This window comes from Platalea leucorodia (genome assembly GCF_965183815.1).
Source record: "Platalea leucorodia genome assembly, chromosome: 21".
NCBI lineage: Eukaryota > Metazoa > Chordata > Aves > Pelecaniformes > Threskiornithidae > Platalea > Platalea leucorodia.
The window spans coordinates 971,052-987,344 of NC_138843.1; the positions used below are offsets into that span (position 1 = coordinate 971,052).

The following is a 16,293-nucleotide window of genomic DNA, read 5'->3' on the forward strand; positions in this document are numbered from 1 at the left end:
CCGAAGCCTGGCAGCGCAGGCAGAGCCGCGGTTCCCCAGCCCAGGCCGGGCTGTGCAGGGTCCGGCACGCGTTCGCGAGCCGGGATGGAGCGGCCCTGGCGGCGATGGGGACCGGTGGGTAGGACGGTGACAGCGTGTGCCATGGGGGTGACGTCCCCCCAGCTCTTCTCCTTTCCCCCCTCCGCTTGCACGGCTTGCCCAGGCGAGGGCTCACAGGGCTCGTGGCAGCGGGACACAGCGATGCCTCAGTTTCCCTACCGGCGCAGTGTGGGTGATGCTGGGCTGCCAGCGGAGCTGCGCTGGGGTTTAGGGAGCGGAGATGAAAGGAGCCACATGACACAGACCTTACCGTAACTCCGCTGCCGGCCGGGGCTGCTGCGGGGAGGAGGAGGAGGGTGGGAGGAGGCAGACAGAGGGTTCATGCGAGGATGGGTTCGTGGGGAAGGAGTGGCGTGCGGGAGGGACAGGGTCGGGCAGGGGGGCTGCTCAGGGCGGCACCCAGGCCCCAGCGGACCCCGCGCCTCGGGGGCTCCCAGGCCGCGTCCCCGCGCCCTCTGCCCCGGCCCTCGCTCCGCTGCGGGGCTCCGCCACCGCACCCCAGCACGGGGGTCACCCCCAGACCTCCCCACCTCCATCCCGGCGCGGCCCGGCCGCGGGGTGCCGGCCCCCCGCTCGGTCTGGAGGACAGACGGACGCATCCCCGCCCCGGCACCCCCCCCTCGCCCACCCGGCACCCGCAGGCGGTGCCGACCAGACCCTCGCTGCCCCCCCCCCCCCGCTCCCACCGACACCCCCGCCCCCCCAATTTCCCCCCTCGCCCCCACCTCTCAGCACCCACCCCCTCGCCCCCCAGCTGCCGCCCCCGCCCGCTGCCCCCGCCCCCGGCCGCGGCCCCCCCGCCGCCGCCCCGCCCGGTGATTCACGCCGCCCCGCCGCTTTATAGCGCCGCCGGCCCCGCCGCCGCCTCACAGGCAACAGGTCGCCGGAGCGTCCCGGCCCCGTCCCGGCCCGGCCATGCCGCTGCGGCTGGCGCTCTGCCTGCTCGCCCTCTGCAGCCCCGCCGCCGCGCACGGTAAGTGCCGCCCGGGGCGGCGGGGGGTCCCGGCGGGGGGGGGGGCGCCGGGGCAGCCGGGGCCGCCCGCCCGCCCGCTCCGTCCGCCGCCCCGGGCCGTCGGTGCCGCCGCTCCCCGCCGGCAGGTGCTTGGGGCCGGGGTCCCGGCGCCGTTACCGGGCTGCGCCCCCCGCCCCGGCTGCCGCTGTCCCCCCCCGCCCCTCCCGGCAGCCGCCGCCCCGGGTGGGTGCGGGCTGCGGGGCTGGGCTCTCGGCGGCAGAACCCCGTGTTACCGGGAGGCGCTGGGGTGCCGGGCGGCGGCGGAGCGGTGCCCGGTGCCCGGCAGTGCCGCTCAGGTGGCCCCGTGCCCCGCTGTCCCTCCCCGCAGGCGGCCGCCTCCGTCGGGCTCGGCCCCGGGGCTGCCGCAGCGGGAGCCGGTGCCCGGGGTCCCGTATCGCGGCAGCGCTGGTGCCCGACCCCGGCATCCCGCGCCCCTGCGTGCCCTGGCACGGTGGCCACCGGGGCAACAGCCTGGCCGGCCCTGCCAGCCGCCCCGCATCGCTCCCGGGGCGGCTGCCTGCGAGGGGGTCCCTCTCCCCAGGCTGGGGCAGGAATGCTGCGCTCCGGCGCGTTGTGACCCGGGTTGGAAGAACGGGGAACGGCGGCCGGTTCGTGGTTTGGGTGTGGAGTTTGGAGCTCGAACCCCTCCCGGTTCGGCTGACGGTGCTGGCAGCGCTCGTGGGCGCTTGGGAGGCATCTGGGCTCTTTGGTAGCTGTTCCCTTGCAGGGAAGCCGTGCCGGCACCCAGGCCGGCCGGGACCCCAGTCTGCGGCTCCAGCAGCCCTTCCCAGCGCTGCGGAGCCGTGGCTGCTACTGCCAGCATCGGCTTTCCTGCAGCGGCACTGGAGTTTCCATCTTCCCCCTCACAGGGTCCCATTTGTCTCCCTGCCAGCGTGGGCAGGCACTGCGCTCCCCGGATAGCGGCGGGTCAGGATGCCCCGAAGGACGGGGGAGGCTCCTGTGAGGCCCCTTGTGCTGCTGCAGCCCCCGGGATCGAGTTTGACATTGTCCCGGCCCACGGGATTTCTGCTTGTTGCTTCGCAGGTCGAGTACAAGCGCTGGAAGGCCCCGGGCAGGGACGCGCTGTGTCCCCCCTGGCCAGAGCCTGGGTCCTCCAGCCACGCTGAGCGTGGGAGTGCTGCACCCTCGCAGCTGAGGCGCCGAGGATGGGGCATCCCGAGAGCCCCGCGCTGGCCGCCTCCGGCCCGCGGCTGCCTGGGTCCGCTCACGGGGCGGGTGGGCTCCGTCCCCTGTGCCTGATGCAGGGTCCCCGCGCCCTGGCGTGGCTCGGGGGGCGGCGGGTGGCCCACTGCCGCTGGCCAGGGGTGCGCCCCAGGCCGGGTGCGTGGATCTGTCCCGTTGCGGGTGGGATCGCTCTGCACGTGGCTGCGCCCATGGGCAGCGGTTGCGGGGCAAGCACGGTCCAAAGCCAGCACATGGCTCCTGGGGAGCTTGGTGCTGTGGGGGAATTGGCGTCACGGGGTGTTGTAAAAGAAAAATGGGCTTGAAAGAGCAATTAGGCAAATCCACGGGGGGATAAACCCACCGACGGCAGAGGTGTGTTGGCCTGGCTGATGCTTTGAGGTGTCCAGGCTGCTGGTTCCCGCAGCCCAAGGGTTTGGTCCGTTCACGGCCGCCCCGTGGAGCTGCTGCTGGCTGCAGCCAAACCAAAATCGGGTGCGGGGGGGGGGGCGATGACACGCATCTGGGGTCCGAGGCAGGTGCAGACTCTGCTTTGGAGCAGGGTGAATCCCTGCTTTGGAGGGGAGCGACTGCAGCCCGGCACTGGCAGGATCCGTCCCTTCCCCCATCCCTCCCTCACATCTTTAGCCGTTTAACAAACCTCAAACGCAGCTAATGAGAGCATAAACCCAAATAAGCGTCAGAAGAGGCTGGTTTGCAGAGGCGGAAATTGCAAAGGAATCACTCACAAAAAAAAAAAAATATAACTGATTCGCTCGTGGGGTTAAGGAACAAACAGGCTTTTGACTCAGAGGGATCCGATGCCGCTGGGCTGGCCCCGTCCCAAGGGCTGTGTCAAGTGCCCTGTTCTCCAGCCGGTGGCTTGGCTGCTCCTCGCAAAGGCCGTGGGCGTCGGGCCCCCGTGCCGCAGGGACGGTCCCCATCCCTCCGCGGGGCTGCTGGCGCACGCTGGGGACCCAGCCCTCGCAGCACGGGCGCCCGTCAGTCCCGCTTTGGGTGTCCCTGTGGGAGGTGGTGGGGGCTGGAGCCTCCCCTCCGTGGGGTCAGGCAAGAGTTAGGCAGCGATGCAGGCAGGGCGGGCAGGGCAAGGGGGTAAGCTGCAAGCCCACATCCTGGCTCGCTGGCTGGGCATCTCCCAGAGCATCAGTTGCGCATGCTGGGATAACTGATGCGCCTCTGCGGTCCCAGTGCTGGGTTTGAAGCCAGTTGCCAGAGGAGCCGGGCTGCTGGAATCCCGGGGCATTGGGACGGCAGCGCGGGCACAGAGCTGCCACACTGTGCCGGGGTCCCACGGGGATGCCTGTGCCGGGACAGCCCTTGTGCCACCGGAGAGGTGGGAGCCAGCGCGGAGCCTCTTTAGGTTCCCCAACTCGTCCCATGCTGACCCTTCCCGGGCACCGGTGCAGTCCCCATGCCTCTGCCCCACGGCGGCCTGGCCACGGCCAGGTTCTCGCTGCCCTTCGCACAGTGGCACAGCACAGCAGGACCCTCACCCTCTGACCTCTCTGCAGGTGGGATCTGCTGGCTGCAGCAGGGGAAGGAGGCCAAGTGCACCATGATCCTGAAGACGGGCGTGACGTGGGAGGAATGCTGTGCCAACGGCAACGTGGACGTGGCTTGGTCTAATTATACCTACCCAGGCAACAAGATCAGTCTGCTGGGCTTCCTGGGGCTGGTGACCTGCCACCCCTGCAAAGGTGAGCGCGGCTGCGGGGCGAGCGGGCTGTGGCAGGGCTGAGCTCTGCTCAGGGAGGATGCCCGGAGCCCACAGCTCCGGGTGAAGCAGCAGCAATGGGACTGGGCTGCCCCTCACCAGGCAGGGCTCTCCTGGGCCGTCTGGGACGGCACAGGGACGCCGGGGACCGCCAACCCCGTGCTGCTGCTGCTCCGGGATGGATGCTGCCATGGGGCCAGGGCTCGTGGGACAGCCTCTGTCCCCTGGCAGCTCTCACTTTGTGTGTATTTTTGTATCCCACTCTGTGGAGCGGGATGTGTGACCTGGGTTGTGGCTGGGCAAGCCTGAGTGCAAGGAGGCAAGCTGAGGCTCCCTGTTCCCAGGTTAACTCGGCTGGGGCTGGGGCCTCCCGCCCCTGCCCTTGGCAGGTCTGCTCAGAGGGAAACTTCTTAAGTTTTTTTTAAGGAAAAAAGATCTATTTCTTCCCCTCTGCTCCCCCTGCCTCCTCCCAGCGTGTGTGTGAAATGGCTTTATGTAACGGGCAGTTCCAGAAGTGGAAACTCTCCAGCTGTGAGTTCCAGCCCCGCCAGATGTTTTGGCGCGCACCAGAGGCGCGGATCCCCCAGTCGCACTTGCGTGGCCGTGTGAGAACATGCTCGAGGACCTGCTGACCGCAGTAGGCAGGAGCAGGTCTTTGGAAGGTCACGTTGTTATTTGCTTAAAGTGGGGGGAAAAGGCTCTTAACAAAAGCGCTTCTTCCAGCCCCTCTGCACCCCCTGGCGCCGCTGCCCTGGCTGCTCCTCAGCCCCATGCTGGCGAGGCTCGGGGTCGCACCCGGTGCCAGCTGAAGCCTGAGTGAGATCCTGGCCCTGGCTTTCTGCCCCATCTCCCACCACGGGCTCGGCCCCGCGGCGGCGGCCCTGCTCGGTGGGTGCTGGGAGCACCGGGACCCTCTCCAGGGGCTGGCCGGGGAGCGTGGCTCCCCTCGTGCCTGGGGCAGAGCACGGTGGGGACGGGCAGCCCTCGTCCCTGGGGTCTACCCTCACCTCTGCAGGGAGGCTGGGGGACACGAGGGGCTGCCGGTGGCCACAGACTGTAGCAGGGGCTGTGGCTCCTGAGGATCATCAGGGTCTGGGAGCAGAACCTTTGCTGAAACCGCCGGAGAGCCCGGCCGGCACGTACACCGCAACTCCCCACCCTTCAGAAAGCCCCTGCCTGTCCCATCCAGATGGAGCTGGTGCTGCTCCCCACCGGGCTCCAGTGAGCTGGAGGCCTTGGAAAAGGGCGGATGAGCTGAGCTGTGCTCCCACTCCCCGGGCTCACGGGGCCAGGAGAGGTTACTCCAGGATAAAGTGGGCTGCAGCCACCAGCCCTGCGCCAGCAGCCGGGGCGGCCGAGCCCCACGGGAAGGTGCTGGCTGGACCCCGGGGGCTCCACAATGGGCCTCCAGTGGGGAGGTGAAATTCCTGGCTCCAGCTGCTGGGGACACGGTGTCCCCTGCCGGGAACCCAGCGCAGGGGAGGAGAGCCAGGCTGTGGGGTCAGGGTCACGGGCGGATGGTCCCGCTGCCTCCCTCTCTTGCTGCGACAGTCCGGATGGCCGGACCCTGCCGTGCTGGTGGCAGCAAGGGTCCCGCTGGCTCCGGCGGCCCCGGGGTGCGGGTCGTGCCTCTCTGTCCCAGGGTCTCATCCCTGTGGCTTTCAGCAGAGATGCTGCCGGGGCTCAGCCTGCCACTCTCCCCTTCCCTTGGACAGGCCCCAGCTATGGAAATCGGGGAGCAAACCGGGAAACTGGCTGTCTCCCACCAGGGAATTTCCCCTGGGGAGAGCCAGGCCAAGCAGCCAGGGAATTTCCCCTTCCTCCTCCTTCCCCCCTGCTGCTGTCTCCCAAAGTGACCCGTCTCCTGCAGGGAAATCCCCCTCTGTACCTCCCAACAGCTCCCAGCACACGCCCTGTCTGCGGGAATCCCTCCTGCTTGGGGGCGAATCCCCGTCTCGGGAAGTTTCTGGGTCCTGCCCAGCCTTCCTCCCGTGGGTGCTGCTGATGGAGCTGCATCCCTGCATCCGGAGGCAGCCCTGCACCCCCAACTCACAGCATCGCCTGCGTCCCGGGGAGCTCAAGGGGCGAAGGGTCCCTTTGGGATGAGAGCTGTGTGTGCGCTTTGGGGGAGCGAGGAGCTTCCAGTCACCCCAGCCAGAAGCCCCCATCCCCGCCACGGGCTGGGCGCTGGCCCCTTTGCCTCTCCTCGCGGAGGCACCGGTGTCCGGGATGGGCCCCTGGTCGGAGCCGGCGGCCCCTCTCCATCCCCGCCAGCGTGGGCACGGCCCCGGGGCGGCGCTGGCAGGACCCTCTGAACCCGGCCCCCGTGCTGGCCGGGAGGCGACCTGGGGGACAAAGCAGCCGCCTGTCTGGGGATCTGCGCTCGCTGCTGCGTCCCGCTCTTGTGTTCAAGTCACGGAGGCCTGGAGCAAAACAGGGCTGGGTATTGTCTGGTGGAAGCAGAGTTCTTGATTGCCCAGACAACTTGCGAAGCCCAGTTCCTTCTGGAGGAGCTGGGGCCTTGCGGAGATAGATTTTCCATTGCACAAGAAAAAGAAATGTCTCCTTCCAAAAAATAAATACATAGAAATGAGTTAGCTGGTGCTGATGGAGGGCTGGGGCTGGATGATCGTGCGGAGCTCCAGCCAACGACCTGCTCCTTGGCGGAGCTGAGCAGATCCAGATGCTGCTCGGGGCAGCGCGGCGTCAGTATGCACGTTGTGACCCCGGGAGGGATTTGGGACCCCGAGGGCTGATGCTGGCCCCGTCCCGGTCGGTGCCACCCGGCGTGGCCGTGGGGCCGGGGTGCTGGCCAGCCCGGGCAGGACGGATCCTTCCCTTGTGGGTGGCAGCCCTTGCCGCTCCCTCACGTGCTGCTCCCCTCTGTCCCCAGAGAGCTGCGAGGGGGTGGTGTGCGGCCCCGACAAGGTCTGCAAGATGAAGCACGGGCGTCCCCAGTGCGCCTGCGCCCCCGACTGCTCCAGCCTGCCCCGCAAGCTGCAGGTCTGCGGCTCCGACGGCTACACCTACCGAGACGAGTGCGACCTGCTGACGGCCAAGTGCAGAGACCACCCTGACCTCGAAGTGATGTACCAGGGCAAATGCAAAAGTAGGTCCGGTCGTGCCCCCACCCTGTTTTGTTCCATCCCCGTCCTGTCCCATCCCTGTCCCCTGTGGCTCTCGTGCTCCCAGCTCTGCGTGGGACTGGTCTGAGCTGCGCCCGCATGGAAAGAGATGAACAGCAACGTGGGTCCCTGGGCCCACGCGCTCGCCGGCGCTCCTGGCACACTGCGAGCCGCTCTGGTGCGGAGAGGAAGGGTCACCCTGCTGTGTCGTGCTAGCAGGTCCGGGCACATCCTCCCCTCTCCCACCCGGGAAGCTGGGTCTCCCCCATTCTCCCCACCCCAGGGGCAGCGTGTCCTGGGGAGGAACCGTCCTGCCCCGAGCGCTGGCTGTTCCCGTTGCCCCCGAGGCCGGCGGCTCCACCAGCACGGCACGGAGGATTTGTAACCAGTGCCTGGCCCTGGCTGTGCCGGGGAGGGAAGGTCTGCCCCGGCGCAGGGCTTTGCCTGCGGCACGCGGGGCTCTGTGCCTGGTGAGGGGGCATCGCTCCGCAGCCAGCCCGGTGCTGATGGGCAGCAGCAGCCCCCAGCTCGCAGGGGAGTCGCGTCCCTCGGCATCACCCTCGCTGCGCTGCCCGCAGCCGGCTGGAGCAGCTCTGAGCTGGCACCCGCTGGCTGCCCAGGGCCCCGGCCCGGCCACCCCGGCGGGGACACGGCAGCAGAGCCGCCTGCAATGCCAACGCAGCCCGTCAGTGCGACGGGGGCTTAGCCTCGCCGCCGGCTGAGGAATAGCAGTCCGTAAAATGTCACTTACAAATATCAAGCCCCTTTTTTTGTTGTTTTGTTAAGAGAGCAGCAATCCTCCTTGCCCTGCCAAGAACTGTCAGAATTATTATGATTACTTTTGCCAGCCCTCCTCTCTGAAATGCTTTGCCTGTCAAGCTCTGGACTGCACAGGGAAATGTGGGGCAAGAAATGCGAGTTGCGAGCTGGGAGTTGCAGATGCCAAATCTCCCTCCAATCCAGCAGGAAAGAGAGGAAGGCGGAGGGACGGCGTTGCGAAGTGTTTACGGTGTCCGGGAGCGCTGCGGGTCCCGCCGTGCCCCCGCGGGGTTGTGCCGGGGCGGGGGTCCGTGGGGCTGGCAGGCTGCGCAGACCCCCGGGGTTTTGCTGCGGGATGGGGGGGTGCACGAGCCCCCCGCTCTGCGCCAGCCCGGCAGGGCCTGATCCTGTCCGCGCAGGCTCCTGCCGCCCCCGCGCGCCCTCGCTCGCAGGGCTGGGCTGGGTCCAGGGTGACCCTGCCCTTCACCTCTCGCCGGGGCGTGCAGCGCGGCGGCTGCCAGCCTGGCCGGAGCGGCTGCTGCTCCTCCTGCCAAGGCACCTGCGTGGGACCGCTTGCCCCAGCCAGGTCCCACTGGCCCAAGCCGGGCTCAGCCCCATGCGCTCAGGCTCTGCAGCCGGATGTCGGCTCTCCCCACGCGGCGAGGCTCCGGCCAGGGCCGTGCCCAAGGGCTGCGGGGCCATGCGGTCCCTTGCACCTGCGACATCGGCCCCTGCCAGCTCCTGTCCTCGGGAGCGGTGGTGATGGGGGAGCTTGGGACCCTCCGGCCCCTGGCTCCGCTCCAGCTCCTGGCAGCTAAAGGCGGGAGGGGGCCCGAGCTGCCTGGGCTTCCCTGGGACGATGCCCGCTGCCCGCCTGGGTTGGAGGAGCTGTGGGAGGAGGACGGCCGTCCCCAGCTCACCCCAGCCAGCGAGGCTCAGCTGCAGCCACGTGTGCTTCCCCGCAGAGTCCTGCTCCAGCGTGGTGTGCCCCGGCACCCACACCTGCGTGGTGGACCAGACAGGCAGCGCCCACTGCGTGATGTGCCGGACGGCTCCCTGCCCTGAGCCCACCAGCCTGGACCACGCTCTCTGTGGCAACAACAACGTCACCTACCCCTCAGCGTGCCACCTCCGGCGGGCCACCTGCCACCGCGGCCGCTCCATCGGCGTGCGCCACTACGGGAGCTGCTCAGGTGAGCGGGGCGTCCCGGGGGCGGGCGGCGGCGGGGAGTGGGCTCGGAGCCCCGGTGCCTGGCCGCCCCTCGCACCCCTCTCACCGCTTCTCCCCCTCTGCTGCTCCGTTTCCAGCTGCGGCCAAATTCTCCCCGGAGACGGACAACGCCGAAGAGAACTACGTGTGAATCCTCCCTCGCTGCGAGGCTGGACCCAGGAGACAGGGGCATTATGTGTATATTGTACAAACCATATACCTGATATTTATTAAGATAAAAAGATCCTTATTTATACCTGTGTATGTTATGCAGTCGCAGGGGGCCTGATTCTCGGTCCTGCTGGCTGGGGAGCAGGAGAGGGGGCTCCCAGCCCACGTGGCCGGCCGGAGCGATGCCGAGCCACCCTGAGGATGCTCCCGCGCCTGCCCGGTGCTGGCAGAGCTCTCCGCCGGCCAGCGCCCGCTCCCGGCGCTCGTACAGCCCTTCCTCGTGGCCGGCACGGCGCTGAGGGGGCGTCCGTGCTGCCGCGCCTTGGGCCCCCCCACGTGTCCTTGGCCGGCAGCCCTGGGCCTATTTATTTTTGGATTGAATTCTTGGTACTGTGCTGACGTTTCTGGCCGGGACCTCGAGGTCTAGAGGGAATCTGTGCTTTCGCCTTCCCCGGAGGGGCTCAGCCCCAGCTGCCAGCGGCAGGAAAGGCAGCACGGCACTGCATCAGATTGGAGACAGATAGATATTTTTATATATATCTCTCTCAATATATATATGTGTGTGTGCGTGTGTTATTTTCTCCTAAAGTTTTAGCATGTGTATGTTAAAACAGATTTTAGTTTAGGTTTTCCTGGGCCCGTTCAGACCAGGCTCCCACGCACCTTCGGAGGTGCCGCCGGCGCCCGGAGGGCTGGCGCAATGGCGGCCGGGCAGCGCTGCCCGCTGCGGGCCATGGCAGCCCCGACCGGGACGTGACCATCGCCCAGGCCTGCGGTGCCCACCGCTGCTGCAGGTGCCCCTGCCCAGAGCCCATCGCCCGGGGGCCAGCCCCCCCAGAGCCCCCTTCATCCCTGCCTTGTGCCAAAACCGCTTTGAAAGCAGCCCAGGCTGCTGGGGGAGAGGGGGCCCGGGGCCCCCGGAGGCGTTCCCAGGGCCGGCGCGGGGAGAAGCAGCCGTGCGGTGCCCCGGGACAGCGCTCGGCTTCCGACGCCGCTGCAGAGCCGCTGTGGGGGCGCGGGGCCGGGGTGGTCGCAGGGAGCGCGGCTGGGTGGAGGGGGGCAGGAGAGGGGCGCCGGCCCTGCCCCCCCGGGGACCCCCAGCCCCGCTCCCCCGGCTGCGCAGCCTGGCCCCCACCCCGACCCCCCGCACCCCCCGCTCTGGCGATGCCATCTGTATTTATTTTACTTCTTCTCTCGTTTTGTGTGTTGTCACCTGTGTAAATACCACCTCATCTCTGACACTGAGAAGCTACTGCCTTTATATAAATATCATATATATATAATATATATATATAAAAATACCCTATTTTCTATTTTTGTATGGTTGCGTTCTGATTCCTGAGGCAGACGCTATGGGAACATATACATTTCCTATTCCGTATTGTTAGGGGCATTTTACGGCTGTGTTACAATTTGGATTATAATTAAAAAAGAATAAACGGTGCTGCGGGTCCAGTTTTGTTCAGCAGGTTCTGGGGCCGCAGCTGCGTCCCCTGGGGCTGTGCTGCCTGCAGCGTGGCTGCTTGCCCCTCACCGGGGGTCCGGGGGTCGAGGCAGGCGTGGGCAGAGGGACGTGGGGGCACCTGGGGCGGGAGAGCCCCCGGCAGCGGGTGAGGAGCTCGGCCCCGCTCCCAGTTTGCATCTGCTTCAGCTTGGTGGTGGGGTTTTTCCAGCCCGGCCGAGGCTGCTCTCTGCAGCGGGAGGAAAGGGGGGAGCGGGAGGAGCAAACACCAGCCAGCAGCGCAGATAAATCTGTTCCCAATATTAGGCCGTGCCATGAGGGTTTGGTATTTCACAAAACAATTCCTGCCATTAATTGGGTCCTGATGCGCGATGCTTCCCCGGCGGCGGGAGCCCAGGCGGCAGCCTGCGGCTTGGCGCTCCCAGCCCAACAGGAGCCGCCGCCGGTTCCCCCTCGGCCACGTCCCCTGTGCCGGGGCAGGCACGGCGCAGCCCCCGGGCCCCTCCGAGCCTCGCGAGGGTCGAGCCCTCCCTGGCCTGTGCCCAGCTCAGGACCTGCCGCGGGGACGGGCTCCGGCACGGCCCTGATGGCAGCGGGGAGCTCCCAGGGCCAGGCTGAGGCTCCCCCGACACCCCCGGACCTGGGTGGGGGGGTTACATGGGGGAAACTGAGGCACCGTAAAGCAGTGATGGGGAACAAGACCTTCGCTCCTGGCCGGCACCCAGCACCCTCACCCCTCCCTGTGGTCTGGGAGGATGCTGAGCATCGCACAGAATCCGGCCCAGGCTGCAGCCTGGCTTGAACCCAGGCGACTCGTGCGCCCCAGAGCTGCGCTGAGCTGGGACGGGCACCGCTGCCGGGCAGCGGCATCTCAGCCTGGGGCGGGGGCTCTCCTGCAGCCCCTCACCACCCACCCAGCTCAGCAGCATCCCCCCCTGCTTTCGGGGATGGGCGTAAAGGAGCTGCCAAAATGCTGCCCAGGACTTTCCCTGGCGCCAACGTTTGCCACACGTGGTGGTGTGTGGCCCGGGTTTCTCTACAGCCCGCCCGCAGCGCCTTCCTCCCCGAGGCAGCTCACCTCCCGCTGCCTGCCCCGGCTGGAGGGTTTGGCCCCCGAAGCGCCTGGCGTGCGGCCCTGCGCCGAGCCCGCGGGCACAGGCTGCGGCGGCGACGTCAGCTCCCGCCGATGAGCGGGAGATTTCAGCTTCCAAAACACGGCCGTGAGTCAGGCACCTCCTTCCCGCTGGTTTTTGGGTGGTCTGGGACAAGCTGGGACAGGCGTTGGCTCTCCAGGCTTCCCGGCAGCACGCAGAAGCACCAAGGCTGGCAGCCCTGCCCCGGCATCCTGGGGGGGTCAGCCCCACGCCGCCGGCACCAGGAGCCCATGGGGATTTGGGGCTTCCTTGGAGGCTGGCAGCCTGGCAGGGGTCTGTCCTCTGCTGCGTGTCCCCCGCTGTCCCCAAGGCCACCAATGCCCATGGCTGTGTCCCCCTGACCCCGTGCAAAGCCCCGGAGGATTGTGACCGGAGGGGATGGGGCCGTGCGCCACAGGGAGGGGCAGCCAAAGCCCCTGGAGTCCCCAGCACAGGGACCATGGGGACCACAGAGGTGAGGGTGCCTTCTGGGGACCTCCTGGCATGCTGACCTAGCCCTGGCCTTCGTCCTCCCTGGCAGAGCCCCCGAGGGCGGCGAGGTGGCCCCGTGCCGGGTGCTGTAGTCGGCTGCAGCCGGCTGCAGCCTCCTGTGGGACCCCCTGGGTGGGGAGGGCGGCTGCGCCCCACGGCCACGGCGTGCCAGCAATTTGCAGATAAAACATGCCACCAGGAGCAGGGACTGTCTGGGTCTGTCCCCTGAGACAGCCACGATGCTGGGCAAAGTCACACGCCGTGTGTGTGTCTCAGCTGAGACCCAGCAGCAGCTCGGCACACGTCCCCCCAGCTGGCGTGGGCAGCTCCCGGCCCCTGCACCCGCAGCCGCCCAGCTCCCTCTGGGGCAAGCGCCCGTCTGCACGCCCGAGCGCGCCGGGGAGGCGGGCGAGGCTCTCGACGGGATCCCCACGGGCTCTGCCAGCGCAGCTGGGCGGCTGGGAGCCCATCTGCCCCCAGGAGGTGTCTGTGGTTCCCCTGTTTGGGGGGTCCCTTGGTGCGGTGGGGAGGGTGCGGTGTGGGATGGGACAAGATGAGACGGGATGGGATGAGACGGGGTGGGACGGGATGGGGTGCCCCACCCCGGCGGGAAGGCATCTCCAGCGCTGCTGGGGATGCTCCGTGGGGTGGCAGCGCCTGGATACGGATCCTGGCTCCTCCAGGGCCCCACCAAGCTGGGGCTCTGGCTGGGGACCAGAGCAGAAACGGGAGTAGCGGGACAGCCAGAGAGGGCTTGCAGTGTGGCAGCAAAAGGACAGGAGAGGGGAAAACTGGGAAAAACCAGCCCCCATTGAGATGGGCAGCAGCTGCCTGGGCAGTGTGGGGTTAAGGATTGGCCCCAATCAGCCCTCCCGGGCTCAGCTGCCCACCAGGAGATTAGAGAGGGCTAAAACCCGGCCCAGGTTGTGCCAGCTCCCAGGTGGGTCTTGGGCTTGGGCTTGGTCTCCCCATCGTGTCCCTGGGGCAGGATCAGGGTGGGCAGGGGCTGGTGGGGGTCACTGTCCCTGGGGCTCCTGCCTGTCCCAGAGCCGGGGGCTGTGGCCCCCCGTAAGGCGGGAGCAGGGTGGGTAGAGGGAAGGTGAATGGACAGAGGTCTGGGAACGAGGTTTTATTGAGGAAGGCAAACGCTGCCGCTGCAAGAGGCCGAGTGAGGTGCTGGGGCTTCTTGTGCAGCCTGGGGGGATGTGTCTCCCCTTGCCAAGAGGCAGAGTCGGCCTCCTGCCCTGCCCTGGGTCAAGGAGCCCTGAGCATCAGCTCCCAAACCCCCCCGGAGCTGGGAGGACCTGGGAGTCCTGGCCCTCTTCTCCCCTCCTGGGCGCTGCCAGACAGCCAAGACGCCCCGGCCCCTCTCCCTGCAGCCCCCCTGCCCCCAGGACCCCTACCAGCCCTGGCTAGGGCTTCGGCTGCCCCTTCTGATGGCCGTGCCCTTGCACGGTGCGATGCACCCAGTCGATGTAGTTGGAGATCTTGGTGTAGATGTCAGGGTACCGGCGGTCCCCACATCTCTCCCCAGAGAATGAGACGATGCCATAAACCTTTCCCTTGAAGGTCAGGGGTCCCCCGGAGTCACCCTGCAAAGCAAAGGGGTGGGAGGGAGATGAGCGGGTCTCCTGGAGGGGGATGGCCGGGGCGCACGGTGCCGGGAGCGCACTCACCGCGCACACGCCCTGCAGCGTGGTGTTGCGGCTGGCCCCGCACAGCATGTTGGCCGAGACCTTGCCCCTCCACAGCGTTCGGCAGATGCCCCGCTTGACGATGGTGGTGACGGTCTCCATCAGCTCGGTGGGCCGGTCGCCGTAGTTGGAGATGTCCCCCCAGCCCATCACGTAGCAGACGGTGCCGGGCTTCAGGTCAATGTACGGTGCGGGCAGGCGGATCCGCTTCACGTACTTGTTCAGCGTGGCCGATCTGTTCAGCTGGGCAGGGAGCCGGGGATGCAGGTGGCTTCGCTGCTGGGGCAGAGCCCCCCCCCCTCCTGCCTGGGGGCCCCGACCCCCCTGCACCCCATCACATGCCTGCCCCAGCTCCCCGCTTACGCTGACCCCCCCCGCCCTGCCCTTCCCTCTTCAGAGGCTGGCCCCCCCCGAAAGCCCCTCTGCACTGGTCCCAGTCTGCTCGAGAGACTGGATGCCCGGAGCGGAGGGACCCTCGACCCGGCCGGGGTTGGCACATCCTCGGCCTCCTCTGTCGCACCCCACGGCGCGGTCCCGCTTCTCCGGAGAAGCACTGACATCTAGTGTCGGCTCGGGCCCGCGTGGGTGCCTCCCTCCGGCGCCCCGCGAGCCGTGGGGCGCCCCGTTTCCCCCCTGCGCCCTGTGGGGCACGGGCACCCCACCGCCCGGCCAGCGGGTGCCCACGACCTCCCAGCGAGCCGTGACGGCCGGCGGCGCGCGGGGCTCACCCTGAGCAGGCGGATGTCGTTGTCCACCAGGCTGGGGTTGTAGCCCGGGTGGGCGATGGACTCCTCGACGCTGAAGACCTGCTGGGACTCCTCGGGCTCCTCCAGCCTGTGGGCGCCCAGCACCACGCGCACCGAGGGGCTGTGCCTGTGGCAGAGGGGCCCTGAGCGGGTGCTGCCGCGGCGGGGGGCGATCGGGGAGGGGGAGAAGGGGGCTGGCGAGGTGGGCTGGAGGGCAGCACGGGTGGGTGCGAGGAGGGGTTCTCCAGGACCGTGTAGCCCCCTGGGATGGGATCTGTTTGAAGGGGGCCGCGCCATGTCCCGGGGGGACGGGCGGTGCGTGCCCCACGCGGGAGCACGGCTCACCTGGGAATGAGGCAGTGGGCTGCTGTCATCACCCACTTGGGCCACACCAGGAAGCCCCCGCAGACGTGCTGCCCGTCCATCTGGATGGAGGCGATGAAGGGCCGGGAGTGGGGTGCCACCACCTTTCCCCCGATGATCCGGCTCCCCTGGGTGCCTGGTGGGTGGGTGGGTGCAGGCGGTCACGGGCTGCTGGGGAGCCTGGGCACGGCTGTCGCCTGTGCCTGTCCCGCTCCTGGCTGCGTGTCCCAAGCACCCCAGCACCACCCACGGGTGCTGGGGAGCGGCTGAACATCGCCTCTGGCCGAGGAGGGCTGAGTGTGGCACGGCAAAGCCTCCCCTGCACCGCGGTGCTCCAGCCCGGGGTCTCCATCTCCCGCCCTGGCCGCGGGGACCAGCCCTGCAGCCCTCTCAGCCCCAGCTCTCCCCTTACCTGCTGGGGCCAGTGCTGGGAGCAGGATGGAGCCTCCCAGGGTGAGGATGAACAGCCCAGCCGTGACCATGCTGGTGCAGAACAGGCCACTGCCACCTCCTCTGGGGCTGCTTGGGGTGGGGGTGCTTAAATAACTCTGAGGGCTGAGCCTCTGCCTGGGTGCCGGTGGGTATCTCCCTCCTGCTTCTTCCTCTCTGGGCGCTGCTGCCTTGTGCAACTGCTGCGGGGCGGGGGGCACCGGCAGCGCAATGCTGCGTCGGGGGGTAGATGCAGCGTTGCAGCTTTCCCCGGAGTGGCTGCTAGCTGTGGGGAGAGCGGATTGGGGAAGGAAGAGAGAAAGAAGAGCAGCTTCCCAACCCCGTCCTGGTTCCTCTTGTGCCTTGAGCTCATCAGGATGACACCCCTCTCCTCTTGGCAGAGCGGTGGGAGCAGCAGGGCCCCACCACATCCCAGGACACCTCCCAGGACGTGGCAGTGTCCCTGGGGCTGGCCGGCAGCCGGGCTGCCGTGGGTCGCGCAAGGACTGTGCTGTGCTCGGACCTGATGCATCTCCCGGCCTGTCCAGAGATCGCCTGGCTCTGGGATGGCGCAGAGGGGCAGTTTGCTCCCCCTGGTCTGCATCCCCCTGGGGTGCAAGAAGGGCTGCAGGGTGTGCCAGGGTGTGGGTGCACCGGCGTGGGGGACGGGAGCCCCGCTGC

General features: G+C 68.2%; 2 protein-coding genes across 3 annotated transcripts; one reads left to right on the top strand and one right to left on the bottom strand.

Annotated features, from left to right (window-relative positions):
* Positions 1-982: 982 nt before the first annotated feature.
* FSTL3 (follistatin like 3) lies at positions 983-10,672 on the top strand. 2 transcript variants are annotated; one of them, XM_082331267.1, is made up of 5 exons: positions 983-1,072; positions 3,826-4,011; positions 6,922-7,137; positions 8,878-9,105; positions 9,221-10,672. In XM_082331267.1, exons 1-5 carry the CDS (start codon positions 1,015-1,017, stop codon positions 9,271-9,273), a joined length of 741 nt encoding a protein of 246 aa, XP_082187393.1. In that variant the 5' UTR covers positions 983-1,014; the 3' UTR covers positions 9,274-10,672. The 2 variants fall into 2 exon arrangements, with proteins under 2 accessions (XP_082187393.1, XP_082187392.1); XM_082331266.1 differs by lacking the exon at positions 983-1,072 and having other exon boundaries at positions 1,555-4,011.
* A 3,120-nt stretch (positions 10,673-13,792) lies between these two features.
* Positions 13,793-15,665, bottom strand: PRSS57 (serine protease 57; the record flags this gene model as incomplete). The annotated part of the gene is made up of 5 exons (XM_082331274.1): positions 13,793-13,972; positions 14,057-14,317; positions 14,803-14,947; positions 15,166-15,319; positions 15,596-15,665. 5 exons carry the CDS (start codon positions 15,663-15,665, stop codon positions 13,793-13,795), a joined length of 810 nt encoding a protein of 269 aa, XP_082187400.1.
* Between the last annotated feature and the right edge of the window lie 628 nt (positions 15,666-16,293).